At 38.8% G+C, this 27,181-nt stretch overlaps 1 protein-coding gene across 1 annotated transcript; it reads right to left on the reverse strand.

The window, feature by feature from the left end:
* Window positions 1-4,893: 4,893 nt before the first annotated feature.
* LOC124259880 (toll-like receptor 4) lies at window positions 4,894-26,309 on the reverse strand. The gene is made up of 2 exons (XM_046694102.1): window positions 26,281-26,309; window positions 4,894-7,815 (listed from the first exon to the last, which is right to left on the reverse strand). Exon 2 carries the CDS (start codon window positions 7,802-7,804, stop codon window positions 5,162-5,164), a length of 2,643 nt encoding a protein of 880 aa, XP_046550058.1. The 5' UTR covers window positions 7,805-7,815; window positions 26,281-26,309; the 3' UTR covers window positions 4,894-5,161.
* Window positions 26,310-27,181: the final 872 nt, after the last annotated feature.

A 27,181-nucleotide genomic window follows, 5' to 3' on the forward strand; every position in this document is an offset into this window, starting at 1 on the left:
AAAAGGAAGGTAAATGGGACTTGTATAATAGTATATGGGTACATATCGCTGACAATTGGTATGAGGTATTTTCAATAGATTTACCAATAATGTCGCGCTGTTACCTACCCCTATTTCACTGCTCGAATATGTAGCCAAGGAGGTGAAGTACTGGTTCGGGATTACTGCCTTCGTCTGTGCTTGCGTCTGTGCGTGCAGCTTCCGGACAAATCCTGTTTTTATCTAGTTCTATCATATGCAGTTACCAAGCCGCAGAATATCATGAACACCTCCCTCGGACCCAGTATACCAACTCTGAACTGACCAGTCGTTGTTCCACCACCCTAATTGCCAAGCACCAGGCAGGGTAACAAAAAGTACCATTTTATTTGGTGTAACGCGGCCTGTGGATAACACGCCGACCGTCCACACTCCGTACAGCCGCTCCATCACCATAGCAACGGAGGCCGCCACTTGCCAAACGACAAGAGTTAGTGAGTGAATGTGGTTTTACGAGCTTTTAGTAATATCCTAGCAATGTCACACTTTGTGTCCATGTGGGGAATGAAACCCGGGTCTATGGTGAGAAGAGCGAACGTTTCAACCTCTAGGCTACCTCTCCGCCCGAAGTGAAAGGAGGTTCACTTCTTTATGGCGGCGGTGGGGTAGTCTAGTGGTTAAAGCGTTGCCTCGTCACACCGAAGACCCGGGTTCGAATCCCCACATGGGTACAACGTGTGAAGCCCATTTCTGGTGTCCCCCGCCGTGATGTTGCTGGAATATTGCTTAAAGCGGCGTAAATCCAAACTCAGTCAGTCAGTCACTTCTTTATGAAGAAAATTCCTGGATCTCACAGATACCCATGAAATACAGAGAGTTTGTAAAATCCTCCCTCAATAGCGGGACAGGTTATCATTCCGTACAAGAAGAGGTGCGTGTTATTATGGAGTGTACAGTAGTTAACTATATATTTCGTTGTTATTTCTTGGTTTTGCCAAACATATTATCCTGCTGTATAACAAAGTTTCCATGAGAAGGAAAGATTTTGAAAGATACGACGAAGTAATGAGAGTGAGAGAGTTTAATTTTTACGCCGCTTTTAGACAATATTCCAGCAATATCACGGCGGGCGACACGAGACATGGGCTTCACACATTGTATCCATGTAGGGAATCGACCCCGGTCTTCAGTGTGACGACCGGACGCTTTCACCACTATTCTACCCCCTGCTCCCGAAGTAATGAGAGATGAATGCCGAATTCTACCATTTTGGAGCAAGTCAAAGGCCTTATTGGGTTTGTCACTATGAGTGAGTGAGTATGTGAGTTTAGTTTTACACAGCAATCAGCAATATTTCAGCTTTATGGTGGCGGTCTGAAAATAATCGAATTTTTGGACCAGACAATCCAGCGACCAACAATCATGTGCATCGATCTACGCTTTTGGGATACGATGACATGTGTCATCTAACTCAGCGGGCCTGACTCATCCGATCCCTCTTACGACAAGCATTGATTTTATCACGAGGAATACGACGCATTTATAATCCGACAAGAAAATGTTAAATACTTCCGTGTTACTGCTGATAATAAAAGCCACTTATGGCCAAGAGTCCTTTCATGACATTTCGCTGAAGTGTGAAATTCAATCGTGCACAATCGTGTGTGTGTGTGTGTGTGTGTGTGTGTGTGTGTGGTCCCAAAATCGTTCTCAGTATCGCAAACACTGATTTCTGTCTGTCGGCTAATCAAATGATATATATTTCATGAATATCTACGTTTTGGGGGAATGCAGGGAATAATTTCATGATGATCTTAGCGCCTGTAGTCAGTGGTCTACATGGTTCGACTTACTCGGAGTTCGACATACCGGTTCAAAGTTATTACTAACTGAGGTGTAGAAATATTTTATCCATATGCTTTTAATTACTAGCATACTCGGTCAGTTTGGTTTCGGTCTTTGATGTTTCACTCGGTATCACGAATACAAATTCGAACTGGTACAAACTTGTGGTCAGTTCGACTTATCAGTATCAGGTTAACATACGTTTTCTTGGGACTATTTAGTGCGTTCTAAACAACCTTGAATTCAACACATAATTTCGACATATCCGGATGAAAGAGTTCATTGGACTGTGAGTTCGATACATGCCTGTTCGCGACAACGGTTCAGGTCGCCGTTAAATCCAAAAAACTCACTCATTCACTCACTTACTCGAGCCGCCAATTACAAGGCTCTTTGTACAGACTGATATTTCTAATTAACAGTGGTTGTTAGTTTAATGGACGTAATTCAAAGATACGTCGTGTGTGGACTGTGGATTCGACAAATCCAAGTTCGATACAACGGTGTTAAATGCATGTTACTTACTCATCATTCATTCATTCGAGACAACAATTAGCAGAGTTTGGGCGTCTTGGTACAAATGAACATTTCGAATATGAGTGACTAACGCTGATTGTTATTTTAAACGACTTTATTGAAAGTGTTCAGACATTAGAGGTTTTCAATTGTTAAACATCTCGTCTCCATCACGTTTATTTAAATATACAGTATAAAAATGGGTGCGTCGACTTCTATCTACACTTATTTCATTTTTCTGATCAGTCCAACACCAAACACAGTATTAACAAATAGAAACAATTATACAAATGACAGAGTGTTTATGTGTTGCCTAAAAAGATACCAATGTTATATTGCCTCGCCATAAAGGCCGAATAGGAACGGAAAATTATTCTAGCATGCAAGAAACTACAAAAACAAGTAAAAGGAGGAAAGAACGAACAAGTGTTTTTCATAAAACTGGGATGGTTCAGATACATCATGATATAGCGGTGTAGTAGTGGCAGTGGCAGTAGTAGTTGTACTAATAGAAGTAGGAGTAGGGTAGTAGTGGGAGTAGTAGTTGCAGTAGTAGTAGTAGTAGTAGTTGCAGTAGTAGTAGTAGTGGCAGTGGCAGTAGTAGTAGTGGCAGTAGTAGTAGTAGTAGTGACAGTAGTAGTTGTACTAGTAGTAGTAGGAGTAGGGTAGTAGTGCGAGTAGTAGTTGCAGTATTAGTAGTAGTGGCAGTAGTAGTAGTAGTAGTAGTAGTAGTAGTAGTAGTTGCAGTAGTAGTAGTAGTAGTGGCAGTAGTAGTAGTAGTAGTATTAGTAGTAGTAGTAGTAGTAGTAGTAGTAGTAGTAGTAGTAGTAGTGGTAGTAGTAGTAGTAGTAGTAGTGCAGTAGTAGTAGTAGTAGTAGTAGTAGTAGTAGTAGTAGTAGTAGTAGTAGCAGTAGTAGTAGTAGTAGTAGTAGTAGTAGTAGTAGTAGTAGTAGTAGTAGTAGTAGCGGCAGTAGTAGTAGTAGTAGCAGTAGTAGTAGTAGCGTAGTAGTAGCAGTAGTAGGTAGTAGTAGTAGTAGTAGTAGTAGGCAGTAGTAGTAGTGGCAGTAGTAGTGGTAGTAGTAGTAGTGGTTAGTAGTAGTGGTAGGTAGTAGTAGTAGTAGTAGTAGTAGTAGTGGTAGTAGTAGTAGTAGTAGTAGTAGTAGTAGTAGTAGTAGTAGTAGTAATAGTAGCAGAAGTTATGATTGCTGTGATTAATTCCTTTGAGGGGCATTTAGAAGTTGGTGTGATGAACGACGAGGAGAGTTCTATGGATATACAACTTCTTTAATATAATATCAGCGACGTTTCGGTGTAGCTACTAACAGCAAGTGATTACAATACTGAAGGCAAGGTTATATATACATAGTAAAGTTTGAACACTTAGTGATTGAATGATGTTTGCACAATTAATGAGGTTGATGTACAAGGTTGGAGGATGTTTACACAAGAACGCAAATTGTCCTAGATGGGAATTGTCCGGGTGGCAATTGTCGTGCTCCCGGGGTGGGTGGGTGGGTTATTGGGAGGAAGTCAGTGAAATGACAAACAGGAGAATAATAGGATTAAGATTGTAGTAATAGTAATAGTAATAGTAATAGTAATAGTAATAGTAATAGAAGTAGTAGTAGTAGTAGTAATAGTAGTAGTAGTGGTAGTAGTAGTAGTAGTAGTAGTAGTAGTAGTAGTCGTTGTAGTAGTAGGATACGGACTAACGACTTTAGCTCACATGCATTGCATACTAGTATTCATTTCGATTTACGATGACGGAACCGAAATGAAAAGTGTGGGAAAATAAAGGAAAATAAGGAAGTCTTTCGTGTCATACTGTTCTAAAACATTCTCGACGAGCCATGTCCTTCCTTCCGAGGAAATAATATATTCGAAATGAGCAAATTCATTTCAGCAATATTATTACAGTAACTTTACAGCTCTTTTTGTCCAAACAGGAAACCATTAGCGATTTATGAATTCTTATAACTAAATCAAACTATTGCCTAACAAAAGCCCCGCAGGACCGAAGCCCCACAGACAAAATCCCCTCGGATAAAAGCCCTTTTGGGCAAAAGCCCCAGACATCACAGACAAAAGCGCCATATATATATATATATATATATACAAAAACAATTCAAATTTAACAAGATATATTTACATTCTAATATCAAAAATCAACATAGCCCAGCACTTGTCACATCTTGCAAGGTGACTGTGCTCACGTGTCAGCTGTGGGTTCTCCATCTAAAAATTAATTACATATTATATAAATATTATAAATAAAGACATAATTAAGGTAATTAATATGAATATTTTAGAGATACTGTTGAGTTTACAGTCTTGACATTGAGCAGATCATGTTAACACTGAACGCTTAATTAATGAATGAAACAATGAGAACACCCTCAAGACCACCTTCCTCCTTAAGACCACCTTGAAAAAAACCAACACTTAAGTGTCTTAATTAATCCTTTTCAAACCCAATTTCTTGATTACCCTTCTCAAGACCAACCTCCTTCTCAAGACCAACTTCCTACTCAGACCACCTTGAGAAAACATGATTTGGGGCTTTTGTCTCATTTGTTATTTTTGCTATGGGGCTTTTGTCCGAGGGGCTTTTGTCTATAGGGCTTCGGTCCTTCAGGGCTTTTGTCTGTCCACCAGTCAAACATAGACAGGATAACAATAAGCATATAACCTGCCTTTCAAAAGTTAATTTCAGCTACATGTACGCCCAACTACGAGAGGATAATAATAAAAACATACATGACTTTACCACACAAATGTCACATGTACGACCTCGCTATATTCGAAATATAAAATGTCCTGTTCACTGTGGTCTGACAGCCTGACACAAGCATCTCCAGAACTCTTCCCTGTCTTCCTCATCAGTGGGGTAAGCTATGTAAGAATCTGTATGCAACAGTTTGAGAATTTCTGGCGGGATGTCCTTGGTTGGAATATTTTCGTACATGATGATGATCAGGATGTCCCTCCCGCTGCTGATGCTCTCCATCTGGGCCATGCGCAGTTCGTACATGCACCAATAACTGTTCAGGAAGTTCTGCGACAGAACTACCAGAGTCTTCCTGCTGTTCTTGATGGCGCAAATTATGTTTGCAGCTATGGGTTCTCCTGGCATGAAGTCTCGGTGGTGGATGTTTAGGTTTATTCTGTCATGAATTTCCATGTAGTAAAGCATGTCATTGACGACAACCCCTCGGTCTTCGTCAGCGTATGAGACAAATGCGTCGTGCATGAAGTGCGCGTCATCTGGAGTATTTTGGTTACCTTTGTACTGGATTCTGGCAGAGTGGTACAGATAGCGCAACTTCCACCTGTACCTTCGAAGCAGCCCAACAATCACGACTATGAAGAAGAAAACGATTAATACAGATGTGCCACAGATTAAACTTACAGCAGAAAAGCATTTGTTCTCCAGATCGCGGATCAGATCTTCAAAGTCGTCTTTGTTTGTAATGACCCTTACTTCATTGAACCGTAAACAAAAATACCCATACATATTATCAGGGGTCACTCCTGACTCAAGCAGCCAGGTCAAAGTCTCCACATTCCTACACGAACAAAGTAATGGGTTCCAACTCAGGTCCAGAGTCAGGTTCGGGGAAACCGATTTCAATGTACGTAGTTGTTCTCGAACATCTGGCATAAGCCACTTTATGGAATTATTTGACAAATCTATTTGTTTCAACTTTTTCAGATTTTTCAGCTCAGGGGAAAAGTCGAAAATGTCATTTCTGGATAAGTTAAGAATCTCAAGGGATGTCAGATCACGAAATATCCTCCCTCGAACAAACATGAGACCGTTAGAAGCAATGTGCAGCTGTTTCAAGCGGAACAAATTTCTGAAAATCTGTCCATCTGTATCCTTGTATATGTCCCATTTAAAGAAGTTGTGTGACATATTGAGTACTTCTAAGGATGCACACTGTTGAAATAGGTCTCGAGACAGCCACCTAGCAACGTTGTTGGATAAATCTAGAAACGTTACATTGTCATACCCTAGCAAAGTACCCTCACGAAACTGAAGAAGATTGCTGGACAGATCCACGTGTTGTAAACTCTCAGCTTGAATCCTTATGGATGCCAGCTTGCTTGTCAGTTGAGTAAAGTTCGAGTGGACCTTTTCCAGATTTGGAGGAAGTGTTAAATTTGTTACCACTAAAACAGGCTTTGTAGTATAAGGATATATATACGGTTGTATTTCATAATCCCAAGGCATTGAATGGATAATGTTATCATCAGAGTCGTCAACGGCACCAGCAACGACTTCATCGGACAACTGCATCTCCAACATATTTCGGATTGGCTCGTCTATAGGGACGTTCACTCCACTGAGGCGCAAATACTTTAACCCTGTAAGATATTTCACTTCATAGACGTACGCCCCAAAATCAAATCTATGTCGTTGCGCAGAGATGAATCGTAAAGTTCTTGGCAAGAGACGCAGCACACCCCGATCGATGTTCATGATAGTGTTGTCATCAATATACAGGTGAGTAAGGGAAGTGCTCTTCAGATATTGCACGTCCTCTTGTCTGATCACGACACATTTTGGATGCATTCGTACGATTCTGTTTGCCGCCAGAACGCTAATGTTTGATGACTGTAGGCCGTAAAAGGCCTTGCCTAATTTCGCGAATCCAAGGCGGGTGTTAGAGGAAATGTTCAGGGTTTGAAGGTTTGGTGTATGTGCAAACGTGCCAGCCTCGATGTCAGTTAAAGAACATTTTGATATATCCAGGTATGTTAAGTATGGTACGCGTTCAAAGGATGCATTATGAAGGTTTCCTATGGCACATTGTCCGTTATCACCAGACATTATAAGTTTGGTCAAGTTGGTAAGCTTGGAGAATCCTGAACCAAAGGTTGCGTTGGTTATTCCGTCAATGAATAGGGTATCCAGTGAAAGTAGCCAATGAAATACATCAGGGTAGGTGTTGATGGTTTTCATTTCAACAGAACTTACATCGTCACTGCCAATTTTAATGAAATTACCGTTCAATTTCAAAACCTTCAAGTTGGCAAGGTCTTGAAATAATTTTGGATTTTGGCTCAAAAGGCGTAGAGTGATATGATTTTTTTCTAAGCTAAGGAAAACCAGTTGGTACAGTTGTTCAAACGATCTCTCTTCAACAATCGATATAGTGTTAGAGCTCAATTCTAAATAGGTCAGATTAGAATATTTTCTGAAGTCGTCATTTCCCAATTTACTGATGTTATTACGTCCCAGAAGGATCACATTGGTGTTTGTTGGAAGGGCGAGTTGTTCAGTTAGTGAAGATATGCCCCGGTCTGAACAGTCCGCTATGTACATGTCTCCGCCATAGCTGCTGTTGTCATGCCAACAGTGACAGAGACGTTTACAACTGTCAGTCTCATCACCAGTGTTGTAAGTCAGTGTGAGGACTTCATGGGCCAACGTGAAGACCATGAGGAAAATTGTATTCATAGTAGAGCTATCTGCAATCAAAAGATCTGTCTTTTAAAATTCAATGAGCAAGCATTTATATCAACAATTGTGTATCAATGTAATCAGCTACAAATGAATGTCAATAGTGTTTACCATGATAGAGACGTTTTGGTGAAGAATCAAACAGTATATATACTTTATATCTGTATTTTTTCGCTCTTATTATTATTATCATTATTATTAAATATACTTCCACTAATTCTAGTTCGACTAATTTCGACTAAGATATTATACTACACGAGGATGTCTAATTGATAGGGTTGCAAATGAAATATTTCCGGCTAATTATAATTTCATTTGCTGAATAATCTTGAGAGACTTCCTGGTTCATGTTTTAACGCGGTATATGTGTCACAGTTGCCTGAGAGGCACGTGTACTCGAGACGTTCTTCAAAGTCGATGATGCTTTCTTATCTCCACATATGGATTCTTTTTATCGTACCTATCGTTACCCAGACCGTGAAAGTGACCAGTTACTTTGCGACCCTTTTTGAGTGTAACTAATTCAAATGTGTAAAAATTTCAAACCAAACTTTCACACATTTAAATGAAAAGTTACTTTATTCAATAGAAACGTTAATACCCCAATGAACCTATCTCCTGTTTGAAAATCAAACCAATCGTCATTATTGATTATTAAGCCATTCATATATGTGTCAAGTTTCATAACTGTGTCATGTAATGATAAATCGATATATTTGTACCCACTTAGTCAGTTAACAACGGGTCTGTATCAACTTTCTGTCAATTTCTCGAGAATTGGGTACGACAGATAAGTATCAAAATAATTAGTTTGTTAAAAAATACTCAAGTAGCATATACTTCTCATCAAAAGACTCTCTAGTGTAAATATAGCCACTTACTTCAAGCAACTTTACTAATGTAAATTTTGCAAAATATTCCATACTGTATAAAGATACTGTTTACACATGAACTGATGTATTGTAAAACAAATTCTTAACGTTGAAAAGATCATTGTCATGAGTTCAATAAATGATGAAAATCAGTGAAAATTGGCGAATTCTAAACAAAACGATATTTGCACATGCTTTTCAGCAATTTGAAACATGATCCTCGTGCAATTCAGCTGCATAAAGTTTGCAGTTGGTTCCCCAAAGTTAGTGGAGAAACCAATCTTCGATGTAACCATATATCTATACATAACATATAGCGAGTGTTTTCATTGAGTCTAAACTTTTAAAGAGAAGTATATATGAACTTTGATGAAGTATAAACTCGTGATTCCGAAGATGTAACTGCATTGTGCGTCTTTAGGAATATCAGGTAAAATTTATAACATTAAAAATACTTGAATAAACGGACAATAAGGCGCAGTTACATGAAATATGTCTTTTACTGTAAAGGTCTGGTTTTACTCCATTCTAAGTCCTTGACTTCGCTGTAATGTTTCTTGGCAGAAGAAACATCCTATATACCACTGATCTGCCCTAGCAAAACTAACATAAATATGTGTTACATTTATGTCCCACCAAGAAAATGCATGATGAAGAAACCCAGTAAATGCTCTAGTTGTTTAAAGGGGGCATGTAGCTGTAGAGAGTGATGAAGTTTCAGATGCAGGTTACAAGAAGCCTTTACCATGGAGCGAGTTGAGTCGTGCAAATAACATTTCCAGTGAAAAAATAATCATACATTTTGATACAGATGATACAAAAATCCAATGAATGTTCGTTATATTTTTCTTCATTGTTATTACAATAATTCAGGACATTTACAATCTTCGAAACTATTGTTAGATACATTTCGGATGATTCTTTGTAAACCTGGCTCTATCCATCTGGCAATAAAACATTTGGCGGTGGCCGCATACACATTTTCAGGCAATATCTTGTCAATAAAACTAAAAACTAAAACCATGTTTTACAGGGCAGTGGCGACTACTTCGATGTAACCTGCACACTTAACAATATTGACCGCCTCCGTGGTGTAGTGGTTAGAGCGTCCGCCCGGAGAGCGGAAGGCCGCGGGTTCGATCCCCGACCGCGTCATACCAAAAGACGTTAAAATATGGTACTTGTTGGTCCCTGTCTGGCGCTCGGCATTAATGGGTACAACAAGGACTGGTCGGCTCGGAGTCAGTATAATGTGTCTGAGTGGGGTACTCATGCTTCACTGCGGCATGGTATCTCAGTGGGCTAGCACTATAAAACCAGCTTCAGTCTGGGCTAGTACAAGCAGCCGCACATACACATACACACGCATGCACGTCGTCATAATATTCTCAAGCACGACGTTAAACCCAATTTCACCTCACCTCACCTCACTTAACTATATTGAATGGTTTGTTGCCGATATAACAAGAAACATTTAATCCTGGAATGACATTTATGAGACATAATCACTGCGAGATTGTGAAACATTTTGGTTTTACAGATTGCGATCTCAGCTTAAGGCACTTCAGGCGTATACTTTCTGTCATCACGAAGCTGTTGTAAAATTATTTTAACATAAAGGAAAAGATTGTTCGAACTGTAAAAACTACTTAAATTAAATGAATATATACATTCGTAATTGTGCAATCTCAAAACACAGCTCGTCACAAGCATACGTGCGAGATAACATTACTACAAAACGCTGAACCTGTGGACCATGACAGGGGCCAATGATATCCACTTTTTCCATTTTTGAGAAAGTTGTGATTTTTTAAAATCATAAAAAAGCACATTTTGGAAAATGCAGAGCCGGCCGGGTCATGTTGACAACGTTAAAGTTTACATCTTAACATCAGATAGTTCGTAAAGAAATGTATCTCGAGTAATAAATTAAGTTTGATTCCAAAAGTTCAACAATGCGATCGTGTATTGTAATTCAAAATATTAAAACATGTCATACCTTGTTGTTACAGGATGGAAACAAATAAGATTAATGTAGAATACGGCTTTCCATATGAAGCGAAGCAGTCAGTAATATTGCAGTCAGTAGATGATCATTAAACCCATAAAGCCCATTGCAAATATCATAAGGAAGAGGAAAATGAAACTAGGCAATCAATGCTGAATTTGCAGTATCATGTTTTACTTGCTTTGTTTGTTTATTCTTAAACGCCAGTCAACAAGTTGAGTTTAGTTTTACGCCGCACTCAGCAATATTCCAGCTATATGGCGGCGGTGTGTAAATAATCGAGTCTGGACCAGACAATCCAGTGATCAACATCATGAACATCGATCTGCGCAATTGGGAACCGATGACATGTGTCAACCAGGTCAGCGAGCCTGACCACCCGATCCCGTTAGTCGCCTCTTACGACAAGCATAGTCGCCTTCTGTGACAAGCATGGGTTGCTGAAGATCTATTCTACCCCGGATCTTCACGGGTCTCCAGCTGAAATAAGGCGCGGTAGCTCCGGCAGAAGGGTGAGTGAGTGAGTGAGTGAGTGAGTTTAGTTTTACGCCGCACTCAGCAATTTTCCAGCTATATGGCGGCGGTGTGTAAATAATCGAGTCTGGACCAGACAATCCAGTGATCAACATCATGAACATCGATCTGCGCAATTGGGAACCGATGACATGTGTCTACCAGGTCAGCGAGCCTGACCACCCGATCCCGTTAGTCGCCTCTTACGACAAGCATAGTCGCCTTCTGTGACAAGCATGGGTTGCTGAAGATCCTATTCTACCCCGGATCTTCACGGGTCTCCAGCTGAAATAAGGCGCGGTAGCTCCGGCAGAAGGGTGAGTGAGTGAGTTTAGTTTTACGCCGCACTCAGCAATATTCCAGCTATATGGCGTCGGTCTGTAAATAATCGAGTCTGGACCAGACAATCCAGTGATCAACAGCATGAACATCAATCTGCGCAATTGGGAACTGATGAAATGTGTCAACCAAGTCAGCGAGCCTGACCACCCGATCCCGTTAGTCGCCTCTTACAACAGCATAGTCGCCTTTTGTGGGTTGCTGGATTGATGTTCATGCTGTTGATCACTGGATTGTCTGGTCCAGACTCGATTATTTACAGACCGCCACCATATAGCTGGAATATTGCTGAGAGCGGCGTAAAACTCACTCGCTCACTCACTCTTGTCAAGAAAGTGTATATGTTTAAGGGACATGAGTTAAGACAGATAGCCTGGTAAATGTCTGTTCATCTCATCTATGAAGAATAAAACAATGTGGCAGCAGTTTTTAAGATGTGAGGTGATTCTTTTATTCTCAGTGATATTAATGGGCCACGTAATCATACATCATCCTGAATGCTATAGTTTAGTGTCAGCATTGTTCAGTAACAATTTCTGTCAGTGTTATTAATTTCTCCGACATGTTTGTTGTTTTAATAATAAATTTGGCAAGTGAGTTGCTTAAATAATATCATTTCGGGATGTGAACTGTTTGGAAAATTAAATTTCGGCACGTGCATTGTATGAATAATTCATTTCGTCTGCATTATCTGCTGACTGCGAATTATCAGAAGTAAAAAAATCCATTTATCAGTTCTGAATGTAGATACCCAATTTTGTTCAGTCTTCTGGCAAAAGAAACCGTAGTCTCTAATGTAACTATGAGTGCATGAATGACATGTGAGTGTGCTCGAGCATATGCCCCCGTGTCTTTGTGGCGATTAAAGATTAAAAAATATTGTTTTTGAGATGACCCCCGACTCGAAATGCTTCACAGTACAATATACATGTATTATGACATAATGAAGCGTTTCGATTCGGGGTCATCTCAAAAATGTTATATATTTTTTTAAATCTTTAATCCTCTCAAAGACAGGAGGGCCTGTGTGTTGAAGGGGTAGACTAGGGATGAGGCAATGCTCCGCAGGCTCCGATTAAATATAATTAGTCGTATAGTAGCATTCATGTAACCAGGGCGTCTTCTAATGTAGTCAGCAGCTTGGCTAAAGTCCAGGGCAAGACAAAATAGGATGGCAGTGGTGAAAGGAGGATGGGCGCAAAGGGGCGCTTGTGGTAGAAGTGAAGTACAGTCAAGCCTATGGATGTTACTCTCAACGGAAATAAGAACTGGGCTGCCAAAACATTCATTCCAACAGAAAACTAAAATTACCACTTTATTGATATTTGGGGTGTTAGCTGCTTATCATGGGTATTGCCGTTCCGGTCGTGGAGCCTTCAGTGCAGAATGAATCATCTGGTAGCTGTGATTGGATCTTTTGTGTACATTTTTGTTTTTTTAAATGTTCATCAAGTGATGAAAACTTACCATATTTCTCAACATTGTTGTTGTATTTGTTAACATGACTGACTGACTGAGTTTGGTTTTACGCCGCTTTTAGCAATATTCCAGCGACATCACGGCGGGGGACACCATAAATGGGCTTCACACACTGTACCCATGTGGGGAATCAAATCCGGGTCTTCGGCGTGACGAGCCAACGCTTTAACCACTAGGCTACCCCACCGCCCCTTGTTAACATGATGCTAAAATTAAAACTAAAATACCACCCATAAAGAAAACCTTTTTTTCTGTCCAACGTGGTCCGTGTCACTTCACTCCTTCCTCCCATATTAAGCTGACGGGTCTTGATGTAACTGAAGGGGCGGTGGGGTAGTCTTGTGGCTAAAGCGTTCGCTCGTCACGTCGAAGACCCGGGTTCGATTGCCCCCATGGTTACAATGTCTGAAGCCCATTTCTGGTGTCCCCCGCCGTGATATTGTTGGAATATCGCTAAAAGTGGCGTTAAACCAAAACACTCACTCCACAAATTATGATTGTATATAATTTGCAGAGATCGGGGAGGGATAAATGTATACCTTTTGGGTCAAAACTTCATATCAGTGAAGCTCATTTTGAATAGAAAATTAATAGTATTTGCGACCAGTTAAATATTAGCTTGCAGTATGCAAGTACATTATTGGTATATCCTAATGTTTAGACATCATCCTTAAGGTAGCAATTCATACAATGAGAAGCAGAAATAAGAGCCAGCGAGAGCAACGACTGCACATGGTCATAAACTATGGTTTCTTATCTGATGCACGTCCGACGTGACTGGCCGTTTAGAAATTCTTTTTCATTTTCAATATTATATGAACTTAAGATCTCAGATTAATGTAATTTACTATTCATTTGTCATATAAACGTGTGATGCTGGAAACAAGTTCGCGAGTTTATATGACATTTGTCTGAGATCAATTATAATATAGATGTAATGATATACAAGTTCACATAACATTCCTCATGGTTTCGTTTTAACATAACACACCTGCACCACCAAACAATATAATATAGATCACAATGAAAAAGAATTAATGAGAGTGAAATAAAAACTTTATTGTCACGTGTGACATACCGCAGCTTCACATTTTTATTGGTGAGGCAGTGTTTTAATGTACAATCAGTGACGGAAATAATATTTTTTTGGTGGTACGATTAATTTGGTCCAACACGAGAGTGGTCTCCCTTCGTCAACAAGCACAAACTGTGATCATGTTTTCACCGCGACAGTCCTGTCTCCTGTTAAATGGGTTTTACGTTTTTATTGTCATATACGCTTTTACCAATGTTGGGGTCGCATTTTTGTTAACTGGGGCAGCATTTGTGCTCCTTCAAGTATACCGGATCCCCGCTATTTCGGGCGAGAACCTGCGCTCCAGATTACAGCAGACGACGGGTTCGGGGAAGACAAAAGACAAACAAAACATTATTCTTCATCGAGCTGGGGTGTACGATTCACCCGAAAATACCATCGAAGGAGTGAAATTGGTAAGTAAAATTACGGTATTTTTAGATTTATGGGAATTCGTATTGATAAAATCAAAAGTTCACTCTCTACTAAGCTGTTGTCAAGTTGCCCGATTTCAGAATGTCAAAACAACTTACAAATCACTACTGAGTGCCAACACCTTTTCTAAACAAAGGTTGACTGACGACAGTGTTCCACTCATTAATTTTCAATCAAATGATAACCTCGGATCTTCTGATCCGATGTAGGATGCCTTATGCGTATAACCAAAGAGGTCATTTTACCCATGACTATGTCAGTATATCATCTGTGAAACGTTCACAAGGGAATGAGTTTAGTTTTACACTTTTAGCAATATTCCATCAATGCCATGGTGGGGGACACCAGAAATGGGTTTCACACATTGTACCAATCTTTGTATCTTTGGCGTGATGAGCAAACACTTGAACCACTAGGCTACCCCACCGCCCCAAACTGTGAAATGAATCCATGCACCAATAACCATGACCAAATTTAGGGCAATGACCTCAAATGAATCTTTTGCTCTCAAACTATAAAGTTTTGCATTTCATAGTCCCTGAAATTATTTGAAAAAGGAGTCTAATTCAAGTTGACTGACTGGACTGCATTGCCAAATTAGGCAGTTAGATTGGTCCAGATCTGCAGTGGTCACAAGTGAAATTGTGGCTTGTTATCAGTTAATCTTTTTCTATCCACTGATGTTTACAGGAGATGTAGGTGACCCCCACTGACACCTCTCTCCTTTAGCTGAACTAATGAATGCAAGCTCAGAGAAGAATATACAAGGTTTTAACTTTTAAAAGGTCACATGTCCTTGCATTAAACATGTATACACTGATCTACCTGCAGTGAAATTCAGTAAGGTGAAAAGGCAGTTCAGACTGCAGTCTTTAATATTTTTTTTCTTTCCTTCTCGGATCAAGCCGCTTGTGAGGTGTTACACGTTTTGTAATTACATTACTCTTTCATCCATCTTGGCTCCCATTTACTGCTTGGTGAACATAGGCATATTTTGAAGAAATCAGACTCAACTCATATTTCAGTTGCAGGACTGAAGCCATAGAAATTCTCATGCACAGATTGAGGTGAAAAATCAGGTGTGCAGTTCATCAATTTGTTCACTGCAATATTATGAAATATTACAGCTGCATAAAACTGTCATAACATTTGCTTCTTTTCTTCCTCGATATGGATGTAATGAATCTGTTGTTCACACCTTTAATTAAAAAAAGATTAATAATGTTATACATTAGGGCTTTTACCATTCATTTTCATATTCTGCTAATCATACCGTACGCCTTCATTAATTCAATTTGTTATTAACAATCATGAATTAAATGTTCACAAATGTTTCAATGAAATGTGTGGGTTTCTTAATGTCTCAGTTTTCCAAACATGGAATATACCAGGCCCAGCAGGATAATCATGATAATTGTCAACTCTCACAGGGATTGGGATAGAGAATTTTGACAATGGTCCATTTTCAGGATTATTAGCTATTTTGTGAAATTAGAATGGGCCACTGGTCTTGTATCAATAGTACAACTTCAAACTTTTAATGGGCCATTTTTTATCCTAATGTGCAAAATGGCCCCTGCCTTTCCCAATGCTTGCTCTCATATATACAGGTATTTAATTTCCACAGTTATGTGATCACTGCTCATTGATGTTGTAAATCAAGACTGGCAATTTGGAGAAAATATTGAAAAATACACATTCTGTTGTTGTTTCACTGAACATAATGAATAAAACATCAACTGCTGACTTCTTATTGTATTCATAAATATATACTCTCCCAAAAAAGAAACGCATATAGGAATTTCAACTGTATTTTTATGTTTATTTTGAAACATCTTGTAGGCTTTATGGGTCAATGAAATACAGCGAAATTGCACACTGGGAATGCAGACTTATCAGTCTTTGGCACCAACTCGAGGAAAGTCAGTTTGAGTGTCACATGGAGACGTGTGGTGGCGCCGAAGTCAATACCTCGTGTGACCACCGTGGGCATCCAGAACTTCACGGCATTGCCTCGGCATCGAACGAATTAGTCTCAGAATCTCTTGTTGCCCAATCGCAGCCCACTCTGCCTGTAGTGCCTGTGCGAGTTGCTGAAGTGTCTGGGGCTGAGGGTTACGGCATCGCACCCGTCTGTCCAGGGCATCCCACAGATGTTCGATCGGGTTTAAGTCTGGTGATCTTGAGGGCCAGGGGAGCACATTGATGTTGTGGTTCTGGAGGAAGTCTGTAGTGTGACGTGCTGTGTGGGGCCTGGCATTGTCCTGTTGAAACAAATCCCTCTGGCGATCAATGATTGGAAGGAGGTGTGGGCATAGGATTTCGTCACAGTACCGTTGAGCTGTCAGGTTGCCCTGGATCATCACCAAATCACTTCTCCTACGGCAGGTGACTTCTCCCCACATCATAACACTGCCCCGGCCGAATCTGTCCACCTGGGGAACACCAGCGTCGGCGAAACGTTCAAGTCGACGTCTGTACACCCGCATTCTTCCATCGTGTCGTTCGAATAGAAATCGTGATTCATCACTGAACCAGATTCTACGCCAATTCGGTAGGTTCCAGGCCTGAACGTTGGTGCACCATTGAACTCGATGTCGACGATGTTGTTGTCGAAGCACAGGGCCAAAATAAGGTCTTCTGGCACGTAAACCAGCCTCTCTCAACCTGTTCCTGACAGTCTGTGCAGAAAGCCTCCTCAATCCGGGTATTTGTCGAGCGGTACTGGTCGCCGTAGCTGTTCGATGACGCAGGTGATGTTCCCGGATGTAGCGATCCTGCGCCGCAGTGGTTGCTCGAGGTCGCCCACTACGAGGGGCATCTGCTACCTCATTCCACTGGCGATATCTCTCCCAGAGCCGTGAAATGGTGCTTTGGTGAACATTCATGCGTCGGGCAACTGCACGTTGAGACTGGCCAGCTTCAAGCAAACCAATGGCGATATGACGGTTGGCTTCACATAGACGTGGCATTTTGCGTTCGTCAACAATATTCCAAATACAGTGAATAATCGACAGACAGCGATCAACCTTTAATACCCATCATTGAGACTATCTGATACCCAACTTTCATGTGCATTGCATGTGAATTGTGTATTCTGTGACACTACACGCCGAAATTAAAAATCATGCTGTTAAATACAGGTATTTTACGGATGGTGCCTTTCTGATGTTTCAAAACATAAACACCATAGGACTCTTAAACAGAGCAAAACCTTTTGTAAAATGAATGACATTTTAATTCATTGCTACATGAAATTGCTATTTTCATGATGCGTTTCTTTTTGGGAGAGTATATATTCATATTCATTACCCTGTTTTCCTGATGTGTATCACATTCACTTCATAGTAGATGCATTGCAGACCTATTATTCATGTATTTTTCAAATAATGTGATAAATATACTGTTCATGTGAATGAACAAACTAATTAACTGTTTAAATGGATATTCAGTTGCCTTGCGTACATTGTATGACACATTCCAAGTTTTTTACATGATAAACTGAAAAATTTGGAATCCTGACACATCCTGTGTGTCAACCATGCGATTAATACTTTTATAATCTGTTTGCAGTGAATACATACCGGTGAATTTCACTTTAAACAAAAAAGTAAATCGAATAAAGTGAAATTAAGATTGCGAATCCTCATAATTTTACCTTGACAACTGAACATTTAAATCTCAGAATTGCACATATGGTACGTGATGAGCGTTAACTTCGACCAGCCCTACATATTCTTACTATTAGTGTTTCATTTAATGTGCATACCCCCTTGTAATACAAACCAATAAATTGAATAATAGCGATTTGAGACTATGATCGTTTGTTAAACAACTTTTATCCTAAGTTGAATAAAATTCTGAGATTTAAATGTTCAATTGGCAAGGTAAAATGATGGGGATTCGCAATCTAAATTTCAGTTTATTTGATTTACTTGTGTTTAAAGTGAAATTCATCGGTATGTTTTCACTGCAAACAGACTATAGCCTTAGTCAAGAATTATACAATATAATGTTTCTCAGGTATCAGTTTTCATGAGTCGTCTGGAATGTTCAATTCTGTGCATGAGAGCTTCCCAATGACTGAGCATCACAATTATCACCTTGATTATAGGTAATGTCTTAATGTTTTCAAACGGTGGTAGGACAATAGGTCCACAAGGACATAAATCCCCCAGACAAAACACCCTAGGTTAAATGCCCCCATGACAAAAAAAAAATTCAACTTCTGCTTTTACTTCATCTGATGCTGAGTGAAGAGCATTTGCAAGTATCTTCCCAGGCTTGGCAAGAGTTACAGGAACACTATCATACAGTTTTTTCTTGAACTTGATGATATTATGTTGGTAGTGTCAGAAGGATGGTTATGTTCCTTTGCCACAGTCGGATCTTCCATACTCTGGTTGGTGTGGAGAATACCTGGACAACCCAATGCTGATCTATTTGAACATTGCCGCCTAGTACGACTTTTATATGAACGTTTCTTGGTATACGTATACCCATCTAGCGCTAGCTTGACACCACCTTTATTGTTCCGATGAAGCTCCATAATGCAGTGTGATAAACTACACTTGACCATCTTAACCCCTTATATACACTTAATTTACTTTCATTTGTACTCAACATATATGCTCTCTGTAACAACATTTAAAAGACCATCTTAATAAACACCAACCTCACTGACATGCCACAATGAGTACCTGTCCAACAATAATGAACATAAGAGGAAGTGACCAATTTAAGCCAATTCTCTGAAACAACATTTAGCAGACTTCATTCCATTGTTAAAATAACAACATCGTCACTGAGGAGCCTGGGTTCATATGGTTTTCACATATGCTACTTACCTGTAACAACTGTCAGCAGTGGGAGGAAGTGCTTAGAAAACATCATGTCATCCTGTCAACTCAAAATCAACACAAAGGGTGTTTTATCCTATGGGTGGAATTTTGCAAAGGCTTTTTGTCATGGGGGCATTTAGCCTAGGGTTATTTTGTCCGAGGGCTTTGTGTCCCAGTGGGCTTATTGCCTGGCCACCTTTCAAACAACTACACTGACAAGACATCTTTTGTTTGTTTATGTGTTGTTTAATGCCTCCCAAGACACAGAAAGTTATGAACACATGAACCGATGCTAATGGTCAGTATGATTCACAAAACCTACATGGGGAGTCAGAAGCTCTTAATGGTATCAATCGCAATGAAAGGAAGTTGCAAGCTTTCTAAATTATGACTAATTATTATTTGCTCGCAGTGAAAAGACTTTCACCAGGTTCTAAGTGGGATCAAAGTTACTTCATGTTCAATTCCAAAGGGCACACTTCAACAAGTAACGTATGCTGCTGGGGCACACTTGAAAAACTTCATCTCTGTGTGCAGAGGAACAGCAATCTTAAGCCAGGATATATTTTGACCCACATTATATGTTTGCAAGAGAATGTGACTTTCATATAGCTGCCCTTAACAGTGACTACTGTTGTGAATTGAGTTCACTCCGAGTCCTGATCCCCAGTTAACTTTTAATTTCAACTTGGGAATCAACATGTAACATGTTTCACAGGGTATCTTTTTCAGGTTTAACATAATGCAGCATTTACTTCTCAGGTCATATTTTCCGCCTCAACTGCTTGTAGGTCACTGCCATTAGCATGTCTCTTCAAGGTACTCATTCTAGGAGAGGGTAGCCTCGTGGTTACAGCATTTGCTCGTCACACCAAAGACCCAGGTTTGATTCCCCACATGGGTACAATGTATGAAGCCCATTTCTGGTGTTCCCCGCCATGATGTTGCTGGAATATTGCTAAGAGCAGCGTTAAACTAAACTTGCTCGCTCATTCATAAAACAAAAATTTGAAATGTCTGTTTACTATGTTACATTTGTTTTGACCAAACAGGGTTTGGTTTAAACATATTTATTCATTTACTCATGATGGGATTGGCAAACAAGCAATAAAACATGCTTATATCAATGCCGCTCCCTAACAATGATACAATAGTAATAACAATAATGATAGTGACATACACATGAGCTGGGTGCAAAATATAGGTAATGTGAATCTTCATTATATTGACGATATAATGTGTTACAATTTGCAAACTTTCGTTGAAGGCAAATAAACTAGAAGCTGCTGTGATCTCAGTATAACAGCAAGGTACGGCATGTACAATAAAACTAAGTTAGATCAATTGCGAGAATCTCCGGGAAGATATAATGTAGTTATGTACTGTTTTTAGTAGTTCCAGGTTTACCTGTTCTGATGAGCCCGAATGACCGAATAAGATTGATGACAAATTAAAGCCTCTACTAAAGAAGTATGCATTTGATCTTATGTCGTTAAATATGGGACAGATGAGGAAGAAATGAAATGCATCTTCGGTGTGATGCCCGCAGTTACATTTAGGACTGTCAGATATATGTCTGGAAAACTTATCTCCATTTACATCGCTACACCCAAGCCGAAGTCGGGAGTGGATTATCTGGCATGATCTTGAACCATGGGAAAGATTAAAGTAGATTTCACTGGTGTTGTGTTCTTTTAGTTTGTTTTTGACTTCCCCAAGAGTATTGGCGTTTACGATATCAGGAGGGAGAGAGTTCCAGATGTTTACCGTGTTATGGATAAATGACCTGGAGTACAAACTAGTGTTGCATTTAATATTTTGTAGGTCAGAATTATTTCTCAAGTTATATCCACTTACAGATGATACATTTTCTGGAACTAAACTAGACAAATAATCTGGAACTAGTTTGTGAACCATTTTGTAAAATATGTATAATTTTTGGCGGCGTCTTCTATTTTCAAGTGAGGAAATATTTGTCTCAGAATATAGTTTGTTATGACTTGTGCCGCGAACAGCTCCGCAGATAGTTCTGATAGCGTCTAGATTTAACTTCTCTAGAAGAAGCGTTTGCTCTTTAGTGCAGTTATCCCATACATGACATGCGTAGTTAAATATTGGTAAAATAAATGATTTGTACATTGTCAGCAGCGTTTTCCTGTTGAAGCGATATTTAAAACTTTTTAGCCAGTTTATCATTGGACTGACTTTTTTTATGACATTTTCAATTTGACTATGCCACATACAATTTTGTTGAAGAACTATTCCCAAATGCTTGTGAGATGTGACGTCGTTTATGTTAGTGTTATCCATCGATAAGACTGGTTTCATATTCTGAATGTGTTTACGAGTAAATTGAATAGAGACCGTTTCATCTGGATTAAAATCAACTTGCCATTTTTTAGCCCAGTCTGATATTACAGATAAATCATTATTCATACATTGTGCTGCTACATTTGGATCGTTTATTACTACATAGAGTGAAGTGTCATCAGCAAACAAATGTATATTACTGTCAATGCCATCGACAATATCGTTGATATAAACTAAGAATAATAGCGGTCCTAAGACGGAACCTTGTGGTACGCCAGCTGTAACTGGTTTAAATTCGGAACTGAAGACGTTGATTACGACACGCTGTCTTCTATCGTCGAGGTAACGTTTAAACCATAAAAGTAGTTTGCTACAAATACCGTAAGCTTTCAATTTCTGAATGATTCCTCTGTGCCATACTTTATCGAATGCTTTGCTCATGTCGAAAAAAACTACTCTTATTTCCTTCCCTTTATCTAATCCTTTAGCAATAAAATCATAAAGGTAAGCCAATTGGTAAGATGGTGAATCTCCAGGGATAAACCCGGACTGAAGATTTGTTAGTAAGTTATTGTCTCTGAGATAATTAAATACATATTTGAAAACACATTTTTCAAATACTTTGGCTAAACAACTAGTTAGTGCTACAGGTCTGTAGTTGTTACATTCATTTATACTACCTTTCTTATGAATTGGTATTACTGAAGCCATTTTCCAAATGTCTGGAAATACTGAGTTATTCAGATAGGAATTAAACAATTTAGATAATGGGTCAGATATTACCAGAGCGCTGAGTTTTAATACTCAGTTACCGATACCGTCAACAGAAAGTAAAATATCTTTAACTTCACTGGAGCTCAATGTGATGGAGGATAATCTTTGATCCGTTTTTATCATTAATTCTAGTAGGTTTTGGTCAGGACTTTTTTACAATTCATAATTGTTACGATATCATCAAGATCATCGTATACTAAATTCCCATGTTTAATTGGAGGATTTTTGTATTATTCCCGGTGCATTTCAAGTAGTTTTTGACTATTAGCGCCACCAATGCTAACTACCATACGAGTCGTTTATCTTTCTATCGAATTTAGAGACATAATTTTTCTTTGCTGTGCACACAGCTGCTACAACTTTATTTCGGAGTTTACGAAAGTTAGCCCAATCGGAGGGTCGGTTGCGTCGTTTAGCGATTTTGTGTACACGGTTACGTTTTCGTATCAAACTATGCACTTCGCCAGACATCCATAACGGATGATTGGGTCTAATAGTAATTGTTTTGTTAGGGATATTTTTAGCACAAATCCCAAGAAAGACTTAGAGAACGAGTTTGCTGCTTCATCAATTGTGTCAGATGACAAGATATCTTGCCAAGGAACTGAAGTTAGGCTTTCAATAAGGTTGTCTTTATCAATCTTGTTGTAATTATAAATTGTCCTTTTAAAATTAATATTGTTCGGAATATTGTCCTTAAAGGTTACAAAAATCGGACAATGGTCGCTACATATTGGATCAGACATGCCTGAACATAACACGCTATCAACATTCGCTACAAACAACAAGTCAATCAATGTTCTAGAAGTGGGTGTGATCCTAGTAGGTTCGGTAATGAGCTGTTTCAACCCGTACATTGCCTTTAAGATTTCGATTTTAAAATTATTTTCTTTTAGGATATCAAGGTTAAAATCACCCGCTATAATAGTTTGAATATTTAAGGACATGGCATTGCATATTGATTGATCTATTAACTCCCAATAGGCTTCGCTTTTATCTGGACGATAAATGGTTCCAATTAAGTATTTTTTGGTTTTACATATGATTTGTATCCATTTTGCTTCTAGTCCTTGTATTGATAGGTGATCCATATCGTTAACGTAGAAATTATTTTTAACATATATAGCTACAACCCCATCCGGGCTTGGGCTGTCAGTACGGTAAGGCACATGAAAATTTGGAATCGAAATATCACTCTGAGGAATACCGCTATGTAGCTAGGTTTCTGTCACACAAATTACATCATATGAAGAGAGTTCAGACGAGAGTAAATCTACATTATCCTTCAGACTCCTTACATTTAAATGAACAATCTTCAGATTACCGTCTTTGCAAGAGCCAGGATTTGTATGATTATCGCCACAGCATAGTAATAATATTGAAATAAAAAGGAAGATGGGAGTTTTTAGTTTGTATATACAGACAGAAGAATATAATATAGATAATAAGAGAAATGAGCAACGTGCCTTGCTGGAGATATGCAAGTGAAATAATCCAACCGCCCGCCTGTACTGAGCTATATCAACCGGCATCTGGCATAAGTAAAAAGTAAATATACATAGGGACGGTTGGGAAGCGTAGGTAAATTTTTTTGCCAACATTTGTTTCATTGTAAAATGACATACAGTACAACATAAGCAGAGACAAATAACATACTAAGTAAACAAAAACTTCCTTGTTGAAGTTGTAATGCGCACAAATTATATTTATAAAAGCAGCACAAACAAAAAGTGAAAAGATAAAAAAGCAGATAAATAATATAATCTGCATAAGAGGAATGTTTTGGTGGGATAGGATTCAGAATAGGTGAGAGTTAGCGACCGCGTCAAGTGAGTTGAGAACGCGGCGTGTATAGCAAGATGCTCGTGCATGTGTGTCCGGTGACTAGGGGAAGTGTTGTGTAACACAGCAATCATGTCGGATATATCGTTGGGTAAATTACTGTGATTTTACTAAAAATGTGAGTACTTGTCTTAGATTGTGTTAATTGTAACAGTGTAGATGGCTATATAATTGTTGCGTACCAATTACGCATTTAAAATGTTAGATACGCAAAAAGTTTAAAACAAATGCGTACGGAATATATTTTAAAAAAACGCTTGCGTAATGAAAAAGACATTGATTGCTATCAAGTTGTATTGTTAGTATAGGACAAGTGTTGTACTGTCAGTATAGGATGAGTGATTTGTTATGAAATCCAGTGTTCACGAATAGCGTCTGACCCTCTGACAAATCCGGCAGATTCAGCAAAGGTCTGATAGAACTGTACAACCCGCCAGCCCCAGTGTCTGACTGTATATTTCACAATGACTTTGACTGAAGTTGTTATATGTGACATGTGACACTTGTTTGCTGTTTATAAATCTTATGTTTGTTAATAATTTCAATGCCAATTATATGAAATGTTAAATCTGAAATGTGTGTTTAATTTTATTCTTTGGGTCCTGTGAATTTTCAATGGGTCAGACAGACATCTGAAGCTTAAAGGACCCAATGTCCTGTTACATTGAAACACCATTCGTGAACACTGGAAATCATTTCCATTATATTTAAGTTGGTTTTGATTAAGTATGACATAAGGCAGAACATACCTGCTTAGTAAACTTACTCAATGACATAATACTTAGGTGAGTAAAATGGCTGAAATACGCACATGTTTGAAAGCAGTGGGTAACGGAAAATGAAATGCCCACTCAACATTCATAATACCCACTCCCAAAAAAATACAGTGGGTACAGTACCCACATGAGCTAAATCTTACCTGGAGCTCTGAGTTACCGAGATAAAAACACACCTCTACACACCACCACCCCCTCCCAAGCTGACCTATAATAACCGCCACCAAGCATAAGGAAGGAAGTAAATATACATAGGGACGGTTGGGTTGGAAATATAGAAAATTGGAAAGCGTGGGTAATGGTTGTTTTGCCACACTTGTTTCACTGTAAAATGACATACAACACAACATAGAGACAAGTAGCATACAAAGTAAACAAAATATTTCTTGTTGGAAGTTGTAATGCACTCAAGCTATACTTATAAAGGAAAACAAGCATAATGTGATAAGATAAATAAGCAGGTAAATATTATAATCTGCATAAGAGGAATGTTTTGGTGGGATAGGTGACAGCTAGCGACCGCGTCGAGTAGGAGTTGATAACGCTGCGTGTATAGCAAGATGCTCGTGCATGTGTATCCGGTGACTTGGAGAGGTGTTGTGTAACATAGCAATCATGTCAGATATATCGTTGGGTAAATATTGTGGTTGGATTTTCCTGAAAATGTGAGTACTTGTCTTAGATTGTATCATTTGTAAACTAGATGGCTATATTTGTTATGTTAGATTATTTGACAGGTTGTTGTGATGAAGCATTAAAGGGAGAATTACAGTTTATGTAGGTAACATAAAATATATATGTGGTTATGTAATATCAATCTTAGAGATAAAACAATAAAATAATGACTGAAGTTGGGTAATTAGAAATGTTTAGATGTATATTATTTATGAATTACTGTGATTGAATTTTACTGAAAAAGTTAATACTTGTCTAGGATTGTACAGGGTTTCCACTAACAAGAAATTACACCTATAACCATACAAGAAGTTGAACAGTTCACTCACTCACTCACTCACTCACTCACCATGTTTCTTTATATTTCTACCTTCACTGTTTCAACCTTTCCTCAGTCGGTCACCATGGTTACCATCTGGTGCAAGATGCCAAACTTTCTGTACTTGACTAATACATTGCTAATTATTCTGCTATACTACCATATGAAATACAAATATAAATGTATGTCAGAGTAAGTTTGGATAAACATTGAACATTTTGTTTTGAAAATCAGGCATATCTTGATCTTGGTAGTAATATATTTACATTAGTGACGACAACATGTTAAAATTTATGCAATGATGGAATCAGGAAATTAGCAACGACTTCCTGTCATTGAAAAACAAAACTATTTCTGATCAGTTTCCTGTATATAATGTGCCGATTACCTCCTCATCCGTTGTTGCCATAGCAACATTCAGAAAGTGGAAATGTGAGCTGGGAACGGTATTTTTATTCAGGTTAATAAACAATACGACATGAAACTATGCATTTAACATGTTGTGGTTCATAGTGTGTTGTGGTACATGTATGTTGTGTTCACGAATGGTGTTTCAAAGTAACAGGACATTGGGTCCTTTAAGCTTCAGATGTCTGTCCGACCCATTGAAAATTCACAGGACCCAAAGAATAAAATTAAACACACATTTCAGATTTAACATGTCTTATAATTGGCACTGAAATTATTAACAAACATAAGATTTATAAACAGCAAACAAGTGTCACATGTCACATATAACAACGTCGGTCAAAGTCATTGTGAAATATACAGTCAGACACTGGGGCCAGTGGGTTTTAGACTTCTATCAGACCTTTGGCGAATCTGCCGGATTTGTCAGATGGTCAGACGCTATTCGTGAACACTGGTATGTTGTGGTACGTAGTAGTGCTGGTTATCTCTCACAATATACAGATCAGCAATCAGAGCTCAGTGATCGATCAATAATCAAATATAATCATAAACCCCAGCTCTAAACTCATGTGGGCAACAACAGGACACAATCATAACATTGTGAAAATGAAACAGGCATGATTAGTTCTACCACAAGACGATCAAGGCTGCTTCCTGTTAAGATTGCATAGTCTGTTGTTTACATTGCAGTTTTATGAGTCAGGA

Source organism: Haliotis rubra, unplaced genomic scaffold (assembly GCF_003918875.1).
Source record: "Haliotis rubra isolate DU_JTF1 unplaced genomic scaffold, ASM391887v1 Scf74, whole genome shotgun sequence".
NCBI classification, from domain to species: Eukaryota; Metazoa; Mollusca; class Gastropoda; order Lepetellida; family Haliotidae; genus Haliotis; species Haliotis rubra.

Excerpts from the sequence above, each read along its gene's own strand:
- LOC124259880 (XM_046694102.1), bottom strand. The coding sequence starts at position 7,804 with ATGAATACAATTTTCCTCATGGTCTTCACGTTGGCCCATGAAGTCCTC.